The following is a 27,463-nucleotide window of genomic DNA, read 5'->3' as shown; positions in this document are numbered from 1 at the left end:
TCATTTTGCCCAGGACCCAAAAAACCCATGTGATCCTGTCCACTATTAAACCATCTTTCCAAGCAGTCTCCATGTTTCCAGTGTCTTTCTCCCCACTTGGAACTGGACCCAGATGGACATTTCTTCCAACAAAAGGAAAAAAAGGTCCCTGAACTGGTTTAACTTCCTACTTTCTACTTACTACTTTCAAAATCAAAGTACCTATTTTATTTAGAATGTAATAAAAAAGTAAATAAAGCATCAACATTAAGCATAATGTTAAAATGATGGTTTGCTGTTAAAAACCTTTACTGTTGATGTGTGTGTGTTTCTTTATTATATACTCACAACAGGACAAGGGGGAAGGAAGTTACATAGACCAAAGAAAGAGAGTGGAAAACCAAATGTAATGCAGAATAACAAAGACAGTTTGAAAGAACACTGGTTTGTTTTTTGTGATCATTACAAAAAGCAAATTTATTTTCCGAGCTTGTGGCTTTGTGGCATACCAAATGCAAATAAACTATTAAAAGACCTGTCCTTATTTGTTAACTTTGCAGTTAATTTCTCCTTGGGATAAACTTTGTCATTATCTCACCCAGTTCTTAGCTTTCTTTCCAAATATTTAGAGTTTCTTTTCTTCTTCTTCTTCACTGTTTTCTTTTGTTTCTTTAGTCTTTTTTCCTCTGTTAAAGATGCCACCATAGGCAACCCCACAGCATTTCAAATGATGTCCTGTTGGCTGCCTCCCCTCTCCCCTCCTTCCAAACGTGCAAAACAGTTAAAGCTGTTTGGGAAGGAGAAGCAGAGCTCTGCTGATGACCTTGGCAGGAAGGAAGTGGTCTACATGTTTTCTGCATCTGCCTCCCCTTGTCCTCATGGCAATGCAGTGGTCTTTTTTCTTCTGTGGCTCTAAGCGGAAGAAATCTAAAGTCTGTAAGACAAACCAAATACATTGTTCACTGCTAAGGTAACTCATTCACCAGGATCGTTCGAGCCTCAACCCAACCAAATTGGGGGGGGGCAGGGAAAGAGAGGGCGTGTATGTAAACCTAAACTTTGATGTGTCATAAAGAACATTAGATTTTTGTGGGTAAGAAACTTTGGAGTGAGTCCTTTGTTGCTTGGAGGGGTAAAGATGGTACAACTGTGTGTGAAAGGACCCGATTTGCTGCAAGGTATGCTAATAACTCAGAAAGAGTTGCTGAAATCTGATCTCTTCATGGGGCCATTCTAGTGACATTCAGAAAAGTCGTCTCTGGTTTAATCTGTGTGTAAAGCTATAGCAAAGCGAAGAGTACCCTGAGTTCATATTTCATGGACAAGTCCTTGCAGTTCACAATATGTAATATTGTACCATGCCATTTACCTTTGCCAAAGATGCTTTTTCAAAACTCCAGTCTAGTAGTTTTCAGAAAGAAGGGATTTTTCTTTTTTTACACAGTGCGTGTTTTTTGTGCCTTTAGAGAAAGGTCTAATGCTGGGATAGCTGGAAGGAAAAAGAAGAAAAGGATGATAGGTTGTATATAAAACTGTGTTAACCATGGGCCTTAATATTCACTTTAGCTGAGATATAACAGTGACTCTTAGTCTTTTACTGCGATATATTTAATATATTGAACTTTTTATAACTAATGATACCTTAGAAAGGTAAAACATTATAAAATCCTTGATTTATTCATCAGTATTATATTCTTTCTAAAAAATCTTTCTTGTACCTGTTTATGGGTAGTGTGATGACTCAGCAGTTAAAAACACTGAGCTTGTTAGCTGGTCAGGGATGAAATCTACTTACCTTCCTTACCCGTTCGGAAGCACATGGGCCGTACGCGTGCTCTCCCTTTGCTCGCATGCATGTGCGCATCAAATGTGCATGCACACCTTCTGTGCATGTGCAAAACCTTCTGTGCATGCGCAGAAGGTAAAAAACATTACTTCCTGGTAATGATCTGGTCCGATCCGGGAGCATTTTACCCCTGGCCTGGGTTTGAGACCCGAGCACTGAGCAATGGGGTGAGCTCCCTACCTCAGCTCCTGCTCACCTAGCAGTTCGAAAACACACAAATGCAAGTAGATTAATAGGTACTACTTTGGTGGGAAGGCAATAGTGTTCTGTGCATCTTTGGCATATAGCTCTGCTGGCCACATGACCACAGAAAATGTCTTTGGACAACGTTGGCTCTCTTGGCTAAGAAACGGAGATAAGCATTGTGCCCTAGAGTCGGATTGGACAAGGAAACCTTTACCATTACTTTTGCCTGTTTATATATTTTCTTTAAAGTGTCCAATAAAAATGTGAAAAAGAGTTTTACATTTTTTTGGCAAGCTAGAGAAGTTGTGTATTAAGTCACTTCACTAAGTCACTTTTGACACTTTTTGATATGAACATAATAATCTAAAAAGGGAACACAGAACACTGATGCCACATAGTGGCATGAACTATAATAGCAACCCTTGCTTTAAAATAGCTTTTCCTAAGTACTTTCAATACTGAAACTTTAGAAAATAATTATCATTCAAGTTACTTGTGCCATGGATTATCACATCACAGGTCTGTTCCTGTAATCCAGGGATCGGCAACCTGAGGCATTTCAGGCCTCGCTAAATATGTTTACAATTTGGTCTGGGAGGCCTCAAAGTTATCCCAGGATTACAGGCTTCGCTGGAAAGCCAGTGAATCATCCTGGAGCGAGTCAATGGCATCCTGGATGGGAAATCAATTGTAATGTTGTCAAGAAAATGTCCATGAAGTCACCATAAGTTTTAGTATGAAGTCTTAGTATGAAGAATTGCCTTTTAAAAAATATTAATATAAAGTGGATTAATTACAGAGCTCTTTGCTGAATTGTCTGCTTAGTCTCTGATTCTTGCCTTGTGGGATATTGGCTCGTGGCTGTGGTTGATTTTGTGGGCATGCTGTTTTTTTTTTTTAACCAGAAAAAAAGCTGTTGCATCTGCCTGTATCTGCTAGGTGTTGCTCTAAAAATTGTCTATGGAGATTCTCAGTCATCTGAGTCATAGTTGTTTCAAAGGTGCTTTTTCAAAAGGTAACTGGACTGCTGTTGTTTTTCCTTGAGGAAAAAGGAGAAAATGTTTCATTTCTCATCCAAGAAGCTTCATCAATTGTGAATGATGGTGGGGAGATAGAAGTATAAGTACTGACAGTGGAGACTAGATGGCGGGGTGGATGGAAGTTTGTGGAGGCAGTTAAAGACATGGGGCTTCCCACTGTCATCCCGGTAATCCCCAACTCCGAAATTCATCTTCTTGGCACTGCCATCTCTCTTGAAGGCCTCAGTCACCCCCAAAATAGGTTGATAGGATCGCGGGCGGGGTGGGGGGTGAATGGAAGGATTGTATTTCTTTGCAGTCATCTGGTTGTTAGCGCTCTCTATGGGAGCTGTTGAGGTCACTTGAGGGTTTATCTGTGCTGACCATATTTTTAAGATTTTCAGAAGGCAAGGTTGCAACAGTGGGGCAATGATCTAGAAGTGGTGCAAGCTGCAGGCATTTGGTCCAACATCCTGATATTTGTAGCTGTGGCTGTATGATGCAGACATGCAGGATCTGGTTGTTGGGACTTGGGGATTTAGGAGGATTTGGATATGTGTTTTTTTTTTAGCCACGTTGAGCCTCTGCAGACAAAGGGATTGCCGGGCCATCACTGGAGAGCTTTACTCATGCAAAAATTACTGATCATGCAGCGGCTGCCAATTTTGTTCAATGCATAATCAGATCAGGATGTTTTCTTGAATGGCACACACTGTTCTATTTGTCCTCAGAAAAACAGCCTTTTAGCAGTGCAAGTTGGAGATCCAGACATGTCAAAACCCTTTTCCCCATCTGGCAGACAGGCATTTCTGTGATTCTGTCAGTCCTGGCTGGAAGGAAGACTTGGCCTTCCTCTCCTATTCAAGCTGCTCCACAGCCGTCAGGTTGATTTCCCTTCTTAGCTTTTTTTTGGTCATGTGTCCACTGGGTTGCATCAAAAAGAACAAGACATGGATCCACTGTTGGACAATCCATCCTAAGCCATATGCATTTGATATATTGTTCTTATTCTTATTTAGTTAGTTCTTATGCAGCCTAAGACTGCCTAAAGTTTTAGAAACCTGAAAAAGAGAGAAAGTGGGCTAGTTCCTCTTTCTTTAGGATATCAAAAGAAAATCTAATGAAGCCAACTGCACTAGAGCATAATGTATAAAATATCTTCTATAACAGGGTGGTACAGAGCAAATATACATGTAAACATAGTAACAAACAATGGTTGCTAAATCCAATGTATCCTTAGAAAAATGCATATTTTTATAACCAGAACACAAAAGAATGTAGCAGTATATAAACAGTGCCTAACATAACATTATTTCAAGATTTCAAACTTTTCATGGTTTTATATCTGCTTTTAATAATAGAAGTATAATGCTATGTGGGAATGATCTCAGAGGAGAGGGGGAAGAGCTTCAGCCCGGGGAACAATTGCATAAGCAGCAACTTAGCCCTAAAAGAACTGTGAGGGTGCTACATGTCATAGAAGGGACCCTCCCTAGCTCCTTCAGCTCTTAGGTGACAGGGTAGAAATGTATTTTGATTCTGTTAATGCAGGGTTGTCAAATTCGATTTCATTAAGGGCCGCATCAGGGTTGTATTTGACTTTGAGGGGCCAGCGTGGGTGTGGCCAGCATGGGCGTGGCCAGTTCAACATCACCCATGTTGGGACCACCTGTGGTGGCCTGAGCACATTGCCATCGAAAACAGGCTCCCAAGCTCTGTTTTCAGTTGCGACGGCCTCCTGCAAGCCTCTGCCAGCAAAAACAGAGCTCGGGAGAAGCACATGCAGCCCTCCTGAGTTCCGTTTTCATTGGCACAGGCACCACGGACTGGTCCTTCGCTGTTCCCAGGACGGCCCCACAAGCAAGATCTAAGCACCCTGCTTTCTGGCCTACCTCACAAGGCTGATACGGCAGTGAAACAAACATATATTAGATCTCTATGAACATTTTAGTTCTCCTTTTTTTTTCTCAATATTGTGTAAACTACCAAGAAATGTTTGAATGGAAAGAGATCAGGCTTCAGTATTGGCTGAAAATAGTGTTGATGATTTTGGGCAAACATTTATTCAGAACTTTTTTTACTTGAAGTAGAAACAGCTCCTTGCATCCTCTTTATCCTACTGGGCCTTCATCTTTTCCTCAGTCCATGCTGAATGCCAGGATGAGAAACCTAGAGGCTGATCAAGATGTCTAGAATGGCAGTAGTGAATTCATTCTGCAGCCCCACAGTTCTCCTTTGGCCCTTGAGATACAGAGACCAAGAATGCCAAAATCTTTTAGTCATGTATGAAAGAATAAGAACAAGGAGTTCTTGGAAAAAACACTGCAGTATCCATTTACTGCCAGATCTGGCAGGAGTATCTTGTACCCTGATGGGTTCTGTGCACTACGACAGGGATTTGGCAAACAGCAAGCTGGCAAATGAGCCAACAAGCCTTTGTGAAGGTCTGAGAGAGATTTTGAGTAAAAGCAAACTCGAAGGGGCTTTGGCAGCAAGTTTGCACAAAATCTGAACACTGTTCTTTGCCACAGAACTATTGAGTGGATTAGAAATTTGACATCCATTGAATAAACAGAGGAAATATGAGAAGTCCAAGTTTTTCTTCCTGCTAATGATCACCATGATTGCCAACATGATCGCCAACGTCCAATGACGGATATGGCACAAGAAAAAGAAGTGACTACCAAGGCAAAGGCTTCGAGGAAAGCCACCACGGTGACTCATGAGCTAGTCAGAGCAGTTAGTGAAGCACAGTGTCATCTAATTGAGCATGGAAATCTGTTTATGTCTCTCTCTCTCTTTTTTTACTGAAGACTGCAAACCTCAGCAATTTGTTTGAAAAGCAGATCTAATAGGAATATGCAGGACTTCTTTCTCGGCAGATGCATTTTGGAGCAGATTGCAAGTGGAGTTAAAAGAAGCACCATTGCTTAGTGTCACTAACACCATTCAGAATAAGGAAAACTCTATTTTAATATTTCCCCCATGTTTCAGATCAATTGGTTCCTGCAAATTGAAAAAAAAAAAAAAGATTTTAGAGCAGGGGTGAGCAAGAGGACATGGGGGCATGTTTAAATTTTCTGGAAAAACAATAGTAGTTGTGATTAAACCCTCATCTTAGTAACACTTATCTTCACATTCTGATTACCCAATTTGTCCACTGGCATTATGATACTGCATTCTCTTTCCAAAGAGTAAGCATCAATGAATTTGGTGTGTGTATGTGTAGGACGTTGTCTTTCTTAGATCCAAGCATGCCAGATCTCTTACCAAACAGTGTAATGTGATGCCACTTTAAGTTTCATTGGTTAGAATTGCAGTTTGTGTTGAAGAGAAAACCATAAGGATATGGATTTCTCAAAGTCAAAGTACTTTATTTTGGTTTATGTACATTTCTCATTTGTTAAAAGCATCTGTCTCCTTTTAATAATAATAATAATAATAATTTTATTTCTATACCGCCCTTCTCCCGAAGGACTCAGGGCGGTGTACAGCCTGTTTAAAAAAACACAAAGAAAACAACAATATAAAATTTAAAATAATTAAATAAAGTGGCTCAGATTTAAAACCCCAATAAATTTAAATATCCCAATTTAAAAACTATTGTGTTGTTAGTCCGGCCTGGCGGAACAACAGGGTCTTCAGTGCGCAGCGAAACGCCCGGAGGTCGGAGATCTTACGAATTTCCGGGGGCAGTTCGTTCCACAGGGCTGGGGCTCCCACAGAGAAGGCCCTCCCTCTGGGCGTCGCCAGTCGACATAACTTGGTTGACGGCACCCCGAGGAGACCCTCCCTGTGGGAACGGACTGGTCGGTGGGAGGCTATTGGTGGCAGAAGACGGTCTCGGAGGTACCCGGGTCCTATGCCATGGAGTGCTTTAAAGGTGGTAACTAACACCTTGAATCGCACCCGGAAGACCACTTAAGAGATGCATCTTGGGAAAAACCTCTCATGTGATTAAAGAAACATAGAAGTGGAGAATTTCCTCATCATACAGAGGTTGCTCATTTGATTCCTTTCCTTTCCTTTTTATTTTATTATTCCAAACACAAATTTGACCATCCTTATATAGTTCAAAGCTAAAGATCATTTCACATAACAACAAACAAGGTCTGTTTTACTGGATAACAGATTGTGGAAGGCTGGTAGAGACAATTTTGGATTCAGAAGTCAAATATCTTAATAAATATAAATCAAACATATTCTTCTCAAATAATTTTTAATACTTGCCATTTTCTCCCAATTATTGAAACTTCCATATTGCCATCATGTCTGTCCTATAATCCTACAAAACCATTGAAACCATGATCATCCTCTTTTTTTTTTTTTGAAAATGTTTTTAAATTTATTTTTAAACATATAACATATCTTTTTACAGCAAAAGTTTGATCTGGTATAAAATAAGTATAGATTCCAAATTTCATCCATTAACATCTTAAAGAAGAAAGAAAAAAAAGAAAAAAAGAAAAAGAAAAAACAAATCTAAACCCAATTTTTATCATTCAATCTAACATTTAACATTCTACTATATATCACCCTAAATCTTAAATTCCAAATCTAAACAGCTTTTTATAATATTCATTTATCATTTTAACAATCAGTATTTCATATATTTTCCTTACTTCAAAGACCCAAATTAAATCAGTATTTCTTCAAAATTGCGTCTAAAGACCAACATAAAATATTTTACTCCTCTCTTACAAACATTTCAAAATCAATTCACTTTGAAATTTATTCCACACCTATTATTATACCCAAAATATTTTGTTTTTGCTAGTTAAATCTTCTTCGATCATTCTCTCTTTTGAGGGCCTTAGAATGCTGGTAAAAATTACTACTGCAAAATAAGCTACCATAAATTCAGGCAGTGGGAGGGTTATTTACTGATTCGCAAAATTCATATGAAAGGAAAATAAAATAATCTTTTCTATCTTTTGTCCCATCCTCCAGCCACAGTCCTACTTGGTGTTATGTGCCATTCAACTCTCAAACATTGTCAGCCCCATGAGATTTAACATCTGGACTTGGTTTAAACTGATGCCATCTCCTTGTGTGAAAATGCCCATTCTCTCCTGTTAATATCCTTCCTGCATGATTTTCCAGTCTTAACAAAATATTTATTTTGGTCAGACAAATGGCAGGAAGCTAGAATGCCAAACTATATGCCAGGTGTGTTTTTAAAAGGAAGTTCTACACAATATCTGGAAAGCGGGAGACATTTTCAAACCTAGACAGTGGGCTGGTATGAAATGGAAAATGATTCTAGCTTTTCAGAAACTCCTCTCCCTATCAAGCCTCCTTCCCCAATTTGCTCATCATCCCTTTTTCCAGCTAGAAGTAAAAGGCTGCATTCACACAGCATGCTTACCTATAATGTAGTTGGCTCTGATTTTGATCAGTTGTGGGACATATATCCAGTATGATTAGTTTATGTTTAATTGAGTTTGTGATTGATGCAGTATATAATTGAGTTACCCATGCATATTATGTTTTCTGTGAAATGTAAACATAGCCAAAAGCGTCAGTGTGTCCCCAGTGAGTGAGAAAATATCTAGCAGAAAGAGGGTTCAATTTAACTCACTTAATATGATACACTATTCTAAGCCTGAGTCCAAACAAGAGAATGGAGTGGCATTACTACTCATTGATTAAAGATATGCTTGGCTATAACTTATTCGCAATCGTAACAATTAAAATTAATGAGAGCCTAATATTCAGCAGTGTGATACAATTATATGTACCTAGTATAGAAAAAGACATTGAGGAATTTTATGGCAAATAGAAAAAGACATTGAGGAATTTTATGGCAAACTGCTAGATATGCTAGAAGCAACTTTGAGAAAGGAATACTACTAATGAACAAAAACAGAAATTTGTATGAAATGAAGGAATCTGGAATCACAGGACATGAACCAGAGGAATAATTCAAGGAACAAGATAATAATGTTTGATGGAGAGAATTCTCTATGAATTACTGATATTAGTTTCAAACATCAAAAACACAGGTTTTGCATATGGATATCACTTGAGAGATAACATTGAAATCAAATGAGGCTATAATAAGAAACAGGAAATGGTGAAATGCATTTCAATCTTCCAGTACATGAACACAAAAAGTATTACCATAGAATAAAATCCGTGAAAGATTAAAGAGAATAGTAGGATATGAGTATATAATGTAGATGTTCAATGGATCACACACGTAGTATGTTTAATTTATGGATCAAGAACAAATAAGTAATGAAAGAGTTGTGGGGAAATAAAAAGATTAATCCTAAGGAAGAACACAGTAAGAAAGTTAAATAAAAATAAGGACGACTTAATAAAGATTACAATAGTCTTTCTTTACAGGGATAATGTATGGCTATGGACACTGAAAGGATAAAAGGAAGTGTTGATTGATTAACAACAGATCCCATATCCCCCCCCCCCAATCTTTTTAGCTAGGTTGACTTTATGGTATTTATAGTATTGCATTTATAGTTTTAGGGGTGCGGTGACTCAATTGTTAAAGACGCTGAGCTTGTCAGCTAGAAAGCTGACAGCCCAGGTTCCTGACCTGACTGCCATGCAATAGGGTGAGGTCCTCTTACTTGCCCCAGCTCCTTCCCACTTAGAAGTTCAAAAGCAAGCAAATGCAAGTAGATAAATTGATAGCACGTCAGTGGGAAGACAACGGTGTTCCGTGCGTCTCGGCATAAAGTCATGCTGGCCACACGACCATGGAAATTGTCGTCAGACAATGCTGGCTCCCTCGGCCAAGAAACAAAGATGAGCACTGCCCCCTAGAGTCGGACATGACTGGATAGGGGAAATATTTATTTATATATAATGATAAATTAAATAGTTTATCTTTTAACATTGTAAGTTGCCCAGAATTACCATGTGGCAAGATGGGCGGCTAATAAATTTTACAATGAATGAATGAATCAATAATGAATGAATGACAAAGAAAGGAAGAAAGAAAAGTAAAATTATAGATTTTGAGATGGTCATTAAGAACACGATGCACCAGAATAACTATAAGTCCTGAGCAAATAAAAGCTGATGCTTGATGAAGCAGAAACTCACATAAATCTAGTTCCAAGGCTGAAGAAAATAGAAGACAATGGACGGCATTGATGGATTAAATTAAATTAACTGGAAAGTCATTGGAAGTCTTAAGTAATGATCAAGCAACTGGCAATTGTATACATACAATTAGGAGTTGAGCTTCACCTGATGGCGCCCAACCATCCCAAGCTACCATTTCTTAACTTAAAAGTGTCCATTCCATGACTTAGATACTGCCATTTCATCTAATTTTCCCTGCAAATTCTATAATCCAACAGACATAGTATTACACCTAGCTCTCCTGTTGAAGATTAAGTTCAGGTTAACTCTTGATTTTACCTATAAGATACTGATGTTCATCAAGGAAATCCAGTGCACACTAGCACAACATACAAGGATCTTCTTCATTTTCAGCAGTAATTTTTAGGTATGGCACTTCCGGAAAAGATGTGGTCTGATGCAGTGGGTAGACTCAGAGACTAGGAACTATCACAGGAAATGCCATATCAGGAATCTGACAGCCCCCTTTCCAATTCTGATTTCTGCTGAAATACACTAAAACAGAACTGGTACAAGGCAATATCAGATTGCACTCAATACAAATGACGGCTTCCCATTTTTATCAATCTTTCCTCATCCCCTCATGCATCTTCCAATTTACAGGCATGTCATCTGCAGGATGGTAAAGATGGAGGCGAGCAGGTGACCACTGGAGCTACGCAGGTGTTTTTATTTCCTTTGGCGGGTGTAGAAGTCCGAATGTACTACCGTATTCACTTGAATCCTTTAAAGCAGCTTCATTTTGCGAGGGATCTTTGCAGGCGCTCTCATCACCGGTCGGCACCGAGGGTTTTGTTCAATTCCCCTTTAAAGCTGTCTAAATTGCTAGAGTGGCTACTATCATCCACAGCAGGGGTGGGCAACTGTGGCCTTTTTACAACCTGTGGACTTCAACTCCCAGAATTCCTGAGACAGCCAAGGTGGCTCAGGAATTCTGGGAGTTGAAGTCCACAGGTTGTAAAAGGGCCACAGTTGCCCATCCCTGATCCACAGGTATCTGCAGGAGGGGCAAACGACGACCCGTGGCTCCTGTTGCAAAAGATGCAGAGTTTATACGAGACCTCAAGATACATGCACACCTTGACACTGTTAGAGCTGGCTACAGATACCAATGCTCTTACCATTCGGTAGTAATAAATTCAATTATACAGTAACATGTACTCGAAGAAGGATTTCAGTTCATCTGTCTGTTGAGCCCCTCTATTGGAAAGCAACCCTATAGAATCAGGTGGGGCTGACTTACGGGAGGGAGGGGCAGGTGCAAAGAGCCAAAGAAAAGCCGAGTGAGAACAGGTCGAATTCTGTGACGTCACAATGGCACCGCCCCCTCCCCCCAAGCAGCGGGATAGTTTCGTGCGAAATACGTCATACAGAACTCCCGAGGCGATTAGTTACAGGGTCACGTGCGCGACATATCACGTGACAAGGATTGCCCGTTCTCGCTTTTATTTTTATTTCCCCCCCCCAAAATATCATGAAATCGTAGAAGTACGAAAAGTAAAAAAAATCATATTGTTATCCTGTACTACGGCACGTCCATTTAAGGAACCCCTTGGGAAGTTTATATAAATGTTTATAAAACATTTCTTCCCACTTCAGATTCAGCCTCGTTTCTGCATACCAATGGCAATTTACAGAAATGTTTGTACGACGCTATTGGGCAACCAAGTGCCATCTTCCGCCAATTATATATTTCAGTGTGGATAATGTTGCGAAACCAGATTTTTTTAAAAAAAAAGACGGTTTTTTTTAAAAAAAATTCTAGAAAAAGTCACTTCTCAATCACATGTTGCGGGGAGGCAAAGGCAGGTTGTCATCATGAAGGGGATTAGGGCAATCTCACACTCCTCCTCCTCCTCCAGATTCGTATTACTTGTTAAAAATGCCGCTGTAGTCTTTAGAAGAAAAAAGAAAATCAGCATTTTCAGGTTTCATCAATATTCCATCGTTGGCTTAAATTGAGCCGTCCAGGCTGCATAATATTGATTTTTTTAAAAAAAGTTTTTCTTAGAAAGTACAAACAAACAAACAACAATAAAACATACGAATACAAACAAGTAAACAAAAATCAGCATTCTCTTTTCAAACTTGTCGCATCGGTAATCTATATTCTTGTTTATTCCTTTACTATTTCTTATTTTAACCTATCTCTTATATCTATATTCCTAATACATCATTTCTATATATTCCCTTAATCAACATTTTTTATTCACTATTGACAATATTCACAATATTGATTTTTTTTTAACATTTTACATCTCAAGTCGAAAAATTTTCAGTGGGGACCACCGCTTCCCACTCCTACTCCCCGCGAAACAGAAAAAAACTTATTTTTCGATACTACTTGACAGATATACTGCTGTATAATGACATATGTCGCACGTTTTTCTGATCATTTTCCCCGCTTCTCTAAGCCTAAAAAAGAAGGAAGAAAAAAAAAGGCGGTCAAAGGAGCCCGGAAATAAAAAGCCATCGAGAGTTTATCATGTAGTGTATCTATGGTACGAAGAGAGCAGTTGACCCGGAAGTGGATGAGCGGGGTGGTTGGGGGTCGTGTTTCGGTGTCGAGGGTGGCGGGTCTGTCCTTAGTTCAAGATGTCGATCGAAATCGAGTCCTCGGAGTGAGTGTGGTGGGCAAAGGGGCGGGTTTTGCGCTCGGTGCCAGCTTCCTTTGGCCTGTCCCAGGCCTAGTCCCTCCGGACTGGCCGCCCTACAGCTTTTCCCGTTGGTGCGTCGCTTCCCCTGCCGTAACTGCAGTCCAGCGGCGGTGGGGAGCACCGGCTTGCTCTTAAATTCATTCCGGGAAATTCCGAAGGCGGCCAAAGCTTCGCGCCTGTTTATTTACTAGTTATTCATAAGGAAGGCAAAACATACCGGGTGGAGGGGGGTGGGGGTGGGGGCTGGAGAAGCGGAGAGAAAGAAATGCGTTTGGCAGCGTCAATGCAGGTAGTCCTCAGTTTACGACCACGACTGAGCCCAAAATGTATGTTGCTAAATGAGAAATTTGTTACGTGAATTTTGCCTCGCTTTACAACTTTTCTTGCTGCATTTGTTAACTGAACAAACTGCAGTTGTTAAATTAGTAACGCCGTTGTTAAGTGAATCTGTTTCCCCCGTTGACTTCGCTTGTCAGGAGGTTGCAAAAGGGGATCGTGTGAACCTGGAACACCGCAACCGTCAGAAATGTGCGTCAGTTGTCAAGCATCCGAAGATAAAACATGTAACCATGGGAATGCTGCAAGCATCATAAATGTGAAAAATGGTCACAACTTAATTTTTTTTGGTGCTGTTGTAACTTCGAACGGTCACTAAGCCAACTGTTGTAAGCCGAGGACTAGCTGTAGAATCAAAAAGGAGCAAAAGCATCTCTTAGTTCACTACACTATTGTGTAGTTTACTGATTGAATTTTTTCTCTCTTTGAAGCAGAAGTGAATATTGGAAAATGCCTTCTAATGAGATAGTATGTATGTTATATGTGTGGGACAGAGAAAGACTGACAAATGGAATAAATATCAGTAATTAATTGTACTAATTGTTTTTTTCAGTGTTATCCGTTTAATCATGCAATATCTGAAGGAGAACAGCCTTCATCGTGCTCTGGCTATATTGCAAGAGGAAACTACAGTGTCTCTGAATACAGTGGACAGCATTGAGAGCTTTGTGGCAGATATTAACAGTGGCCATTGGGATACAGTACTGCAGGCAATACAGTCACTAAAGTTGCCAGACAAAACACTCATTGATCTGTATGAACAGGTCAGCAAGCTCTGCAATAATATTTTGATGTATTTTTATTTATTGGTATATTTTTAATTGTTAGAAAATGAATTGGTATTTTGTAACTCTGCAGAATATTAATCTTTCACTTTTGAATAGGCAAATGATAATACATGTATGATGTATCATATGTATGATCACGCAGATAACACAGTTTAATATTTGTGCCAGATATCACAGCGTCATCACATAACTATTTATGCCATGGTGTCATGCACATATCATTTGATATATCATGGCATGTTATGGTTGCTGCTGTGTCTGAAAATTAAACCATCCCCATTTAGTATAAAACTATATTAGCTCTGGATGCAATCTGATTTTCCCCCCAGTTTTTACAATGTGTCAATTATTTTTTAAAGATTTTTTTTTCAAGAATATAAGCTTTGTATTGCTTCTGCAATATAATATTGGTATCACGTAACAGTTTTAAAGACAGTGCATTTTATATACACCCACCTGTTCATATTTGACTTTTTTTTTCATTAAAAAAATAAGAATTTTCAAGACTTATGATCTGCACTCTTTCAGTTTTGAAACTTGAATCAAATTTTGCTAACATTGACCAAAGTTTTCAGCAGTGTAATTCCATTTAATTCCACCGGTAATTCCACTGGTTTGAACAAAACTCAGCAGCACTTTTTCGTGTGGCTGTTCATAAAAATAGGATTACTAACATGATCGCCAACGTCTGATGATGGATATGTCACAAGAAGAAGAAAAAGAAATTCCATTTAAACTGAATTTACAAGTCACATAATTGTAATACTTTGGTGCATTAATACATTTTTGTATGACTAATAATTCTTTTTCTGTTGATATTTCAGGTTGTTCTGGAACTGATAGAACTTCGTGAATTGGGTGCTGCTAGATCTCTTCTGAGACAGACTGATCCAATGATCATGTTAAAGCAAACCCAACCAGAGCGATATATTCATCTTGAGAACCTTTTGGCTAGGTCCTATTTTGACCCACGTGAGGTAAAATTATGTTAGCTCATAGTTACTTTAATATTTTTCTCATTTACAGTTTGTAATATATAAAATATCTCATTTAATCATTTCTGCATAGTGGAAGATCTAGCTTGTTTACTAATTTCTGCATTTCACAATGATATAATTAGAATTTACAATTTTAAAAAACTTTTATAGCTAATGATATCTCTTCTTGCACAGATACATTTTGTTGTTTAATGCAAAGCAAATTATGTAAGCTATCTCAGTTGTAAAGTTATTGTTAGTTAATTATGTAATTCAATTTGTAATACCATTGCATGTTTGATGAGTGTAAAATATGTTTAAACGTACTTAAAACAACTCAGCTCTCTATCCCATTATATCCCCTAGATAGCGAAATGGGCAGCATATAAATGTAATTAATAAAGAAATGATAGATAGATGCTATCTATCAGAAGAAGGAATTAGATATATTTCTAATATTTTTTGGATTGGTTCAGATACCTCCCTGGAACCAGATTTAAGAATTTAAAATTCTCTGTTGGTTTCCGCATTCATTATTTCCTTTTGCCTCACATATTCTCTATAGAATATGTGTTTGTTTGACTAATGTTACCTTAGGTGACATGTTTTTTCTTTGAAAATTCTGATTAAACCTGACCTGTCTAAACAAGTTGAGGTAAATACAAAGATAAAACATGAAAGGAGCCTTGGTAGTACAGTGGACTAAAGCACACTGTTATTAATATCTGCTGCTTGCAATTACTGCAAGTTCAAATCTCACCAGGCTCAAGGTTGACTCAGCCTTCCATCCTTTCAAAGGTAGGTAAAATGAGGACCCAGATTGTGGGGGCAATAAGCTGACTTTGTATAAATATACAACAGTATGAAGGCTATTGCTTAACGCATTGTAAGCCGCCCTGAGTCTCCGGAGAAGGGCCGCATATAAATTAAAGCAAAAAAAAAAAAAGAAGAAGAAGAAGAAGATGACTTTATACAGAGGAAAGATGCTGATAATCCATGATCTTGTGCCTTGTCTAAAATTTAGAATTATTTCATGTTAGACATTTGTTTCACTGTCGTAAATAATATTTCTTTGTTACATTTCAGTCTGAGATCTGATCTAGTTTGGGATAGAATCAGTATGCTACCTCTGTCTTTCTTTATATGAGAGTAAGAGAATGCAATTTTGTTGCTCTGGCTTGTTTTTTGAGATAGCTTTTGATATAATCAACAATCTATTCTTCCTTGATTGTCTTTGTGAGTTGGAGGTCCTGTACAATGGAGGTATCTCTCCTATTTGCAGAATGGTTTTACATAACAGACTTTACTTTTAGATCTGGCAGTGGTGTTGTTGGGTACCAAAAGGCACTGCTTTGTCCACAGTTCTATTTAACATTTATATAAAGTTACTGGGACAGTCATAGAGAAGTTTTTTTGGGGTGGAGGAAAATGAGAGGGTTCCCAGTATTCTGACAACAGTTCTATTTCTGTATATTTCTTAATCAACATTGGTTGTGCATTTATTTATTTAACTAATTTATAAAACCACCCATCTGCTAAAAGGAGCTTTCCTTTTCCAAGAATAAAACCCAATATACTGATCAAGCAGCTTGAAAGAAAAGAAGGCCACGGTGAAACCCTAACAATAGGGCCTGCACGGTGTGAACCAATTGCTGGACAGTCAGAATGATAGATTAGAACAGGGCCAATCAGTTAAGATTGAATCTTCACAAATAGGAATCTTGTGGGTCCATGATTTTCAGGTAATAGGAACTGGAAATCTTTGCTGTATTTCTCAAAAAGAACAGGTCTACAGTTAACAACTGTCATTAGAGGCCAAGAAACCACTGTGACTGGGAGCATCTAGTCTATAAACCTTGCCCTTTCCTGGACCAAGTTGAGTGTGATGCTTCATTGTGCACCTGTGGCACCTATGTAGAAGCAGTTGGGCTCAAGGCCCTCATCTTACAGATCCGAGGTGGCGCACAGAGCCAAGGTGGCACAGTGGTTAGAGTGCACTACTGTAGGCTACTTCAGCGGACTGCTAGCTGCAGTTCAGCAGTTCAAATCTCACTGGCTCAAGATTAACTGAGCCTTCCATCCTTCCAAGGTAGGTAAAATGAGGACCCAGATTGTTGGGGGCAATATGCTGACTCTGTAAACTGCTTAGAGAGGGCTGTAAAAGCACTAGGATAGCTATTGCTATCTTTGTAGGTCAGGCTGACTGACAAACTACCGTGAATGCCTAAAATTGTAGAAAATCTCAACTAACTCACAATTTTCTCATTGATGGCACCTGCTTTTCATTGACCTACTGTTACATCTTTGAAGCTCTCTTCATCCAGATGTTGTTTTGATGAATGACAGAAAAATGTTTTTTGTTCCTTCATGTATTTTGCGTTCCCTCTTCCTTGTTACTGTACAAAGTGTATATTTTGTTTCATTGTGTAAATTTTTATTTTATAAGCCAGAATGAATTTCTTCCTTTCATTAAACACACATGATACTAACTTTCTTTTCAAAGTTGGAAATTGCCTTTCCAGAACTTAAATACAGTATTTTTCGGAGTATAAGATGCACCTTTTTCCCCCCTAAAAGGGGGTGAAAATTTAGATGTGTCTTATACACCGAATGTAACCCTGCCCACCCACTGGCCCCCACCCTTGCAAGCAAACAGCAAGAAAAAACAGCTCCTTTCAGCTTCAGCACAGTGTAATTAGCACAAGTTGATTGCATTGGCCTCCCGACTCTCAGCTGATTTGCTCTCAGCTGTTTTGTGCAGGGCTCTGCTGCTTGCTGCGAAGAGATAAATTGCTGGAGCAGATTTTTTTTCCCCCCTTCTGCTAATCAAGCTATGCTGAAAATGAAAATGAAAGTAAAGCAGGCTCTTTTGATGTTTGCTGCAACAAGGCACAATTGCTCAGAGACAGAGACAGAGGGAGATTTCTTTTTCTTCTTTTCCTCATCAAAAAAGGTAGGTGCGTCTTATACTCTGGTGCATCTTATACTCTGAAAAATACAGTAACTCTTTTGATTTCCAGAATTTGTTTTGTTTTACATGTGCCTTTAGATCAGTCTAATTTATACAAATAAGCAATCAGTGTTTCTTACTTGACTGGATTCAATTCTGCACGCAGTATTCAATGAAGGACAAAAAATAATGTTTCTACATTGGATATGCTCTTCAAAAAAATAATTATTTACTTTTCACATTACATTGTCCAGTTTGTCTGGAACTATATGTTAGAAAGGCTGTCAGCATGATGTTTGGTCATTTGGTCATAAGTATGAGTGATGGTTGAGTTTTATTATGTATTGATATAGAAAATTGCTATTTTGAGGGTAGGTAACATTTGAACTATGAAGACTTTGTTTTCATTTGATATGTCCTCCACTTTCTCTGGCTGAAGCTATCATGCAGCAAAAGTAATGTGCATTTTAACAATACCGGTAAGTAGAAGGTTGGATTAAAGTTTTCTTCTGATTCAAACTAAATAGGGTTGATCTTTCCCAATATAGTTATTTTTAACAAATTTATCCCAACACTCAAAACTGTTGTGGATTTAGAATTGCATATATAATGTGTCAATTTTCAATAAAACATCCAGTTGACAATCTAGACAAGTTATTGGTTTTTGAAAAAGTGGCAGATTTCTCAAAAGGAAGTTACTGCTCTGTATATCTGTGTATCTGAATTAATTTGGCAGCATGTAAATCCAATGACTATTGTTGCATTTCAGGCATACCCAGATGGAAGCAGCAAAGAGAAGCGGAGAGCTGCCATTGCCCAGGCTTTGGCTGGTGAAGTTAGTGTGGTACCTCCATCTCGTCTTATGGCGTTATTAGGACAGGTATTCCCCCCCCCCCAAGCTTAATTGATGGGTATGAAATGGAAGACTGATTGTTCCTTAAAGCGTAAGATTATGAATCTTTAATACAGTGCTTAGAACTTTTCTTTTAATGTTTAATTGTCCTTTTGTATTAAGTTTCAAAAGTGTTACAATCTGTGTCTGTAATCCTCTTTGGTATCGTAGGCCTTGAAATGGCAGCAGCATCAGGGGCTACTTCCCCCTGGTATGACAATTGACTTGTTCAGAGGAAAAGCAGCTGTCAAAGATGTGGAAGAGGAAAAATTCCCCACGCAGCTGAGTAGACATATTAAGGTGGGTTGTCCTTCACCATGATTTCAGCAACAAGTCTCAGGCCTTTTGGGATTAGGGAATTTTTATTAGATCACATGAAGAATATGCTTAAGGCTTAATATATCTCACTGGCTGGATTTAATATTATTGTATGACTTATTTTATTTAGCTTGTTAGAGAATCCAACTGTGATTCATTGATCAAACTCTAATATATTTTAGATGACTTCAAAAATTCAATATTTTAAAATAGTCATTTTCCACATGTCATTTTCGTTCTTGTATTTTTAAAAATAAAAGCAAAGTTGATTTTAGTAAGGAATTGGGTGAGAGCCAGATTGGTACAGTCGTTAAGGCGCTTGGCTAGAAACTGGGACTTTCAGCTTAGGCACAAAGCCAGCTGGATGGACTTGAACTATTCCTTCTCTCTCAGCAGTAGGTACTGGTAATCCTCAATTAACAATGGTAATTGGGACCAAAATTTCTGTCGCTAAGCGATAACAGTTGTAAAGCATGACATCACATGACCACATTGCTTAAGCATGACAATCCCATTAGTCCCTGTTGCTATTGATAAGTAAAGACCTCCTGGTAACTTCCTCACAACTTCCAACAAAAGCAGAATGGAAGCTGGCAGGAAGTAGCAAGTCCCAGCTGGCTTGCAAGCGGGCTGGTAGGGAGGTAAGTGATGGTGGGAGGCGCAAGTTGCACATGCTTCAGGTGCAGCATCAAGCCAATGCTTTTTGGATCCAAGAGTAAAGTAAGATCAAGATCCAACTAGTGAGTGATCACCAGGGTATCATTTCCAGGGTTGTAGAGAAGAAAGGCACTGCAAACTACTTTTGTACAGATGCCAAGAGAACTCTCAACAGTGTATCCATGTATCCAATGGGAACTAAGTTTAATTTGAGGATGTGTTTACCTTTCCAATCTAGATTAGTACATATTATTTGTTATATGCTATTTCTTTCTTCCCATGAAATAGTTCGGTCAAAAGTCTCATGTGGAATGTGCTCGATTTTCTCCGGATGGTCAGTATCTGGTCACTGGTTCTGTGGATGGATTTATTGAAGTCTGGAACTTTACTACTGGGAAAATCAGGAAGGTAATTCTATGACTTTTCTTAACTGCCATGTGAATTCCTGAAAACTGTACATCAATTCTTTGGGCACAATAAATGAAGATGAGTTAATATGAACTCTTCTGGATTTCCAGAGGAAATTGGAATGGAATTTAAAATTAGGGTATACAGTGCCGAACCAAATGTTCTATTTGCTTTTTTTTTTTTAAGCAATGCAGTTCAATGCACTTATTATATAGTCCTTTTCAAAATGGAAGCTAATAGAAGATGTTATAAGGTGTAAGATCCATGATCCATATCAAATATTTTCTTCTTTGCTTTATTTTTGCTGTTGGGGGGGTGGGTAGAAAATTTTGGGAGATTAAAATGGGAAATAGAATGGGAATTAATTCTTGTTGGTTACTTTTATATTTCAAAATTAGAAATAAATATGAGTGGAAAAAATGAGCTTTGGAGAAGATTTGCAAAGAGACAGTAATGTTGATTGTTATTTGTATAAACAATAAGTACAGTGTTGGAAACCCCAAATTTATTGAGTAACAATTAACAACATTTGAGGCACACACTTTGAGTATAGAAGAGCTTAGCCTCAATCCTTGACTTATTCGTTTTCAAAGAATCTTATAGTTTAGATCTAAAATTGCCCTCTGAATTGGAGAGCCACCACCAGTCTGGATTTTAATTGTATGATTCAGCATAGTGTGACTCTGAAATGATTTTGTATACATCCATTCTTCCCAATGCTTGTTTTTATCTTAGTTCTATTAATTTATTTTGTTCACTGCTTTGTTTAGGATCTGAAATACCAGGCACAGGATAATTTTATGATGATGGATGATGCAGTGCTGTGCATGTGTTTCAGCAGAGACACTGAAATGTTAGCAACTGGAGCACAAGATGGAAAAATCAAGGTATGCTGTTAAGGACAGATGGAGGCCCATAGTGGCACCCAAGAACTCCCTTATAAGCCATGTGTCCTGAACTTCTAAGACATGACAGACACACAATACTGGGAGTTTGTCAAGGCTTAACCATCTTCTGAGAATGTGTTCTTGGTCCTTTCTCCATAATTTTCTGTACTGCTTTCTAAGCATTGATTCATGGAGAGAGATTAGAAGTATTTACCTGAAGGTCTGTTGAGATTCTCAGTCATCCAGGTCATGGTTGTCCCAAAGGCGCTTTTTTAAGAGGCAACTGCACTTTCTGTTTTTTCTTTGAAGATGTTTCGCTTCTCATCCAAGAACCTTCTTGGTTAAGAAGCTCAGAGCTGAAGAAGCTTCTTGAATGAGAAGCCAAGTGTCTTCAAAGAAAAAACAGAAAGTCCAGTTGTCTCTTGAAAAGGACCTTTGGGATATTTTCCTGAAGGAAAGTAATTCTACTCTTTCTTAGCATCAGGAACAGTTTGCACAGTCTTCAATCATGGTGTATAAAGAAACAGACAAGTAAACTGTTCCTCTCAACCTCCAAGATTGCATAGAAGGAAACAAGTTTATGGCAATGAATCATGCAGAAAAAGAGCAGTTTTCTCTGGGTGCACATTTGGAGTCCAGATTGTTTTGGTTTTTCTTTATGTTTTTCTTGTAGCACACAGCATGGGCTGGCAATTTAATGACTCACTAATCTCAGATATTCAATTAATAAAAGGGCCCAATTTGAGTACAAGTGCCGCAATGGGGCAGTGGTTAGAATGCAGTACTGCAGGCTACTTCTGCTGACTGCCGTCTGCCTGCAATTTGGCAGTTCGAATCTCACCAGGCTCAAGGTTGACTCGGCCTTCTATCCTTCAGAGATTGGTAAAATGAGGACCCAGATTGTTGGGGGCAGTATGTTGACTCTGTAATCCGCTTAGAGAGGGCTGTAAAGCACTGGGAAATGGTATATAAGTCTAAGTGTTTTTGCTATTGCTATCTCGTTCAACATTCTGTTCCAACAATGGCCAATCTGCTGCCATGGAGAAATTATTTTATTCATAAGGACAAGCAGGGTATGTTTTGGGTCTACCTGAGTAAGCCAGGCAATTTGGCAGGAAATGTTACTGTTGTGTGATGGTAAGATCAGTTCCTTGGTTTCTCTGAAGGTGTGGAAGATTCAGAGTGGGCAGTGTCTGAGGCGATTTGAAAGAGCCCATAGCAAAGGTGTCACCTGCCTGAGCTTCTCAAAGGATAGCAGTCAGATTCTGAGTGCCGCCTTCGATCAGACAATCAGGTATGTCTCATTTTGCAATACATTTGGCTGCAATACATCTGACTTGGACAAATAACCCTAATGTAGTTTTTATGCTGTAACAGGATTCATGGCCTGAAATCAGGGAAGACACTCAAAGAATTTCGTGGTCATTCCTCATTTGTTAATGAAGCTACATTTACACAAGATGGACATTATATTATTAGTGCATCCTCTGATGGCACTGTGAAGGTACGCTCCCAAGTCCCGATCACTAGGTGTAATTTGCATGATTAGTTAAAATCTTTGCTTGTTGGTTTGGTGTTTTGTTTTTTTAAAAAACATATTCTTAGTACAGGTAGTCCTCGATTTACCACAGTTGAGCCCAAAATTTCTGTTGTTAAGTGAAATATTTGTTACGTGAATTTTTGCCCCATTTTATGACCTTTCTTGCCCCATTTAGGACCTTTCTTGTTAAAATGAATCACAGCAGTTGTTAAATTAGTAACACAGTTATTAAGTGAATCTGGCTTCCCTATTGACTTTGCTTGTCAGAAGGTGGCAGAAGCTGGTCACATGACTCCAAGGCACTGCAAAACGTCGTAAATATGAGTCAGTTGCCAAGCATCTGAATTTTGATCACATGACCATGGGGATACTGCAACAGCTATAAGTATGAAAAATGGTCGTAAGTCATTTTTTTCCGTGCTGTTGTAACTTTGAACAGTCACTAAATGAGCTGTTGTAAATCGAGGACTACTTGTACTGAATACAGAAATACTTACAAATGCTGTTTGGTGCCAGGTCTAGGTAAAATTAAACTAAATGCAATTTCTGTCTCAAATGATTTCTACCTACTGCAGCATTTTCAGACATATCATACCATTTTTTGGGTTTTGGCGACCCCCCCATAGTTTTGAGTTAAATTAGCTTCTGGATGCTCTTTTCAGATCAATCTCTTTTAAGTGACTGATTAGTAGATTTTTTTTCTTTGTTTTTAATATTGGTACAGAACGGGGTGACTTTTTGACTGTACTAAAATCACCTTTGAATGAAATGTTTGTATTAGCACCCATCATAAGAGACAGTGTGTACAGATGGAGAAAAGGCCTATGTATTATGGGAAATAATGCTGTGGTTAGGGCCATTATATACCCTGCATGAAGACACAGGTGGGGTAGCTTGGGTTTCATTCTAATATGGAATTTGCATATTTTCCCTTTCCCGTTTATTTGTTAGGTTTGGAATATGAAGACTACAGAATGCTGTAACACCTTCAAATCCCTGGGTAGCACTGCTGGAACAGACATCACTGTGAACAGTGTGATTCTCCTGCCTAAAAATCCAGAGCACTTTGTTGTTTGTAACAGATCAAATACAGTTGTCATCATGAACATGCAGGGGCAAGTACGTAATGGGATTGTGTTTTAAATATCTGTGAGAACACAATTGGTGTTCCTTTTGGACTCAGTAACTAGAGTTGACAATGGGAAGTCATTGTTCCCACTTTTTCTGATTTGTAAGACATTTTAAAGTCATGTTTAAATGTTGCATTGGTTGGTTGCGGATGCTGAATTAATCTTTAGGATTCTCAAGTAATCCAAAAGACCCTATTTTATCTTATATTTTTAGCTATTTGGTTAAAGCTTATATTTTCATTTATACACAATTTTAAATTGGTTTGGAAGGTTCTTAGCTTTTGCTTCAATGAATGTAATCAGTTAACAAATGCTAAAGAGATCGTAGAAATTTGTACTGAGAGAAAAATCCTCTTTTTCCCATTTATTAGCCCATAATATTGATACTACTTTTTATTTTCATTTTTTTTCTTTTTATTATTATAAACCTTTATTAACATTTAAAATCCAAAAGTACAAGTTAAAATACATCTATAACAAAAATACATCCGTAATAATTATACGATTCAATGTCATTCTGGCAGTACGCAATTCTTAACTTTGTTCATCTATTCCCGCATATTCCTACTTAATCGACATATTTAAACACATTTTGTATCTTATTTTATTCTATACATTCCTTATTTTTAATTTCTATCTATTGATACCAATTTTCCCAATTAAGTAGTATTCTGAATCTTCTTTAATATTTAGTTCTAAAGTAAGTTTGTTCATTTCTGCACTTTTGAAAATTTTCCAGATTATTGCATAGTCTGTTGGTATAGTAGACATTTTCCAGGCTTGCACGAGTACAATTCTTGCTGCTGTGGTTATATGAATAATTAAATATTTAATCCTTTTAGGGTAATTTCCTTTAATAATCCCTAGAAGAAACAGTTCAGGTTTCAATTCTATCTATTTATTTTCATTTTTTATTATTAAATTTTTATGCTGCCCATCTCTCCTGGAAGGTGACTCTAGCAGTTTACAGATTATATATATTTTTAATCAAGGTTTATAAATATCTCTAGTAACATCATTTAGAGCACATCTCACTTTTTAAAGGTGCTTATTACTAAAATCCTCTTATACTGTAAGGTTAGCTGGTATTCTCCTGCTGTACATTTAATATATTTCCAAAAACAAAAGGAAAGGAGCTAGTGAGGTTTGAAATATGCACATCATAATACTTGTACTGTGTATTGAATCAAAAGTACGGTGAAGATTTAATATATACATTTCAGCTCAATCCCCCGCCCCCTTTCTCCAGGTGGAGAGATTAAAGTCCTTTTTAGCCTTTGGTCTTTGTCCATCAGCATCTTTTAACCTCTGAAGATCTGCTTGCTACTTGTGCTGTTGCTAATAATTTGCAGTAGAGATTGCAATTCCCTAACGTTTTACTCAGAGGTGGGCTGTTGCCATTTCAGACTGGTTCGCCCGTATTGGTAGTTCCGACCACCGTGTGGGCCCACCCACCCGCCCTGGTGCTCTCCTGTCCTATATATTTCACTCTCTGGCTCACTCACCCCACCCACACAGCCCAGCTGATTTCTGCACCTTGCCCGTTCTACTCACCGCGACTGCCTGAGAAGGTGTGCTGGAAGCCACGTGCATGAAAATCGCCATGTGTTTGAAGCCACGCACAAAGCGTGGCTGTGCGCGCGCGCTCACATTTTCGGTTCTGCACTAGGTGAACCTAGTTGTTAAATTCTGTGCAGCCCACCTCTGGTTTTACTCTCTGTCCTTTGGAAGGGCATTGTCATGAGAAATGAATACTATACCTTGAACTATACTATGGCTGCTGATTTCCTTTTTTCTTGTTAATATTTCAACTTGGTAGATTGTGAGAAGTTTCAGCTCTGGTAAGAGAGAAGGTGGTGACTTTGTCTGCTGTGCCCTTTCTCCTCGAGGCGAGTGGATCTACTGTGTGGGTGAAGATTTTGTCCTCTACTGTTTCAGCACAGTGACTGGCAAGCTGGAGAGAACACTGACGGTGGGTAGCAGAGGGCGTCTTGGTGGCAACCTAGCAGCAGTTCTATATGCAGTAGAGACCAGATTTGGCTCCCTGGCCCGATAGACTTTTCCACCAAATCTAATATTTCCCCAGTTTACACTTAACAAAATTCCTGGCAGAGCAGGTTTCCTCCTCAAAGAATCACTGGTGAAGATTACAAAACTCTCCACCCTGTTTCCTGACTGCCACACCATTTTTTCCCAAACCCAAATATCTACCAGATGTATAGACTTCAACTTCAGAATCCTTTGGCCTGCTAACATGGCTGACATTTGAAGTCTTCAGATATGGGGAGTGTCTGGAATCCTGCTTTGTGGCTTCAGGACTTATATAGGATTTAAGACTATAGCCTTGCTCACTCAGGACTTAGTTCAACTTTAATTCAACATACAATCACCTATTGACTGTAAGTAAACCATAAACCATGTATTTAACAAACCCCAATGTTTCTCTAATCAAATCCAATGTAATCCGCAATCCCAAAGTCAACATTTAATTTTTCTCCTTTTCCTGTAGAAAGTCTAATAGGGATATCCAAGCCACAAGAAACAAGTAGTCAGGTGTTTTATTATTAAAACAGTAAATTTTGCGCTCTCAGCTAGTTCTACTAGTTTCAGAATCCATTCTTCCAGAAAACACTTATTTTTCTTGATTATTTTGTAAAAGTTTTTTTTTTCCTTTTAGGATACCTAAATATGGATGAGAAAATACCTCATCTGATCTTATATTCTGGAGATAATCATGTTTCTTCTTTCTTTCTGATGTTAAGGTTCATGAAAAGGATGTCATCGGTATTGCTCACCATCCCCATCAGAATTTGATTGCTACCTATAGTGAAGATGGGTTGTTGAAGCTGTGGAAACCATAGAACTGCATAAATTCCTTCAGCATATGGCTTCTGAATCCCTGGGAAGTGTGTACCATGTGCAGGGGATATGTTTCCAAAAAGATTCTAAAAAGGCTTGTTTTAATTTATACTGAATTTCATATTCAGATGTTTCAAGAGGAACCTTTAGCTATATATATCGCTAGTTGTGTATGCAAATTGAAAAATCAGTTCAATTTCTATAAATGTTCTTTTCATATGTTTCATTTCTGCTTCTTATGTGAATGACATTACTTCTACATATTTTTGGATTTTTTAAAAAATAAAATGAGATGAATTCTTTTAGTTAAGGGAAAAATGAAGAGCAAATACATGCAGTTTTACCGTTTAAAATGGCATGTTAAAAATTCTGGCAGTATTCATGGAAATGTAAAGCATATATTTAAACATTGTCTGTTGAAAGTTATGATCTTGCAGATTATGTTAACTTGGCTGAGTGAGACCCCTTGTTATTAAGGTAAATGCACCACTTAATGGGAATTTTGAGGGGCTGGGAATTCCTGCTCTGGTTAAATGTTAATTTCCCTCTCCTATTTAGAATATATAAATTGTCTTGAATAGGATAGAAACTAATTGCTATTGTTTTGTAGATTTTTTGATGTTCTGAAATATACTGAGTTTATGTTATAAGCTTCATCTTATTTTCAGAAAATAAGAAATAAGAAAATATTTTTTCCCTTGAAGAATTGCAATTTTGCTGTTCAAAATGGACATTTTGTTTCTAAATTTGTGCAATTTTTTTGTAGCTCCTTTTTTAAAAAAAACACCTGCCTGTTATACAATAAAATATTTCTTAAAGAGGCATCTGGCTTTGAACTTTTCTAACTTTTCTTTTAAAATAAGACCAAACTTGAAATTTTTCATGTTTATAAAGAAACTATACTACTTTCTGGACTGGGTG

The 27,463-nt window shown here is 38.1% G+C and overlaps 1 protein-coding gene and 1 long non-coding RNA gene across 2 annotated transcripts; one reads left to right on the top strand and one right to left on the bottom strand.

Annotated features, from left to right (window-relative positions):
* Positions 1 to 424: 424 nt before the first annotated feature.
* On the bottom strand, positions 425 to 4,201 carry LOC117662034 (uncharacterized). The gene is made up of 2 exons (XR_004590251.3): positions 1,349 to 4,201; positions 425 to 913 (listed from the first exon to the last, which is right to left on the bottom strand). It is a non-coding gene; the product is annotated as an uncharacterized LOC117662034 (long non-coding RNA).
* An 8,429-nt stretch (positions 4,202 to 12,630) lies between these two features.
* Positions 12,631 to 27,364, top strand: SMU1 (SMU1 DNA replication regulator and spliceosomal factor). Its single transcript, XM_034410824.3, has 12 exons — positions 12,631 to 12,764; positions 13,690 to 13,900; positions 14,749 to 14,901; positions 18,621 to 18,731; positions 18,915 to 19,043; positions 20,007 to 20,126; positions 20,897 to 21,013; positions 22,180 to 22,307; positions 22,391 to 22,517; positions 23,505 to 23,672; positions 25,503 to 25,655; positions 26,446 to 27,364. Exons 1-12 carry the CDS (start codon positions 12,739 to 12,741, stop codon positions 26,542 to 26,544), a joined length of 1,542 nt encoding a protein of 513 aa, XP_034266715.1. The 5' UTR covers positions 12,631 to 12,738; the 3' UTR covers positions 26,545 to 27,364.
* Positions 27,365 to 27,463: the final 99 nt, after the last annotated feature.

Source organism: Pantherophis guttatus, chromosome 2 (genome assembly GCF_059756535.1).
Source record: "Pantherophis guttatus breed Tessera chromosome 2, ASM5975653v1, whole genome shotgun sequence".
NCBI lineage: Eukaryota > Metazoa > Chordata > Lepidosauria > Squamata > Colubridae > Pantherophis > Pantherophis guttatus.
The sequence above is the reverse complement of the archived record's forward strand: the minus strand, read 5'-3'. Positions and strand labels throughout refer to the sequence as shown.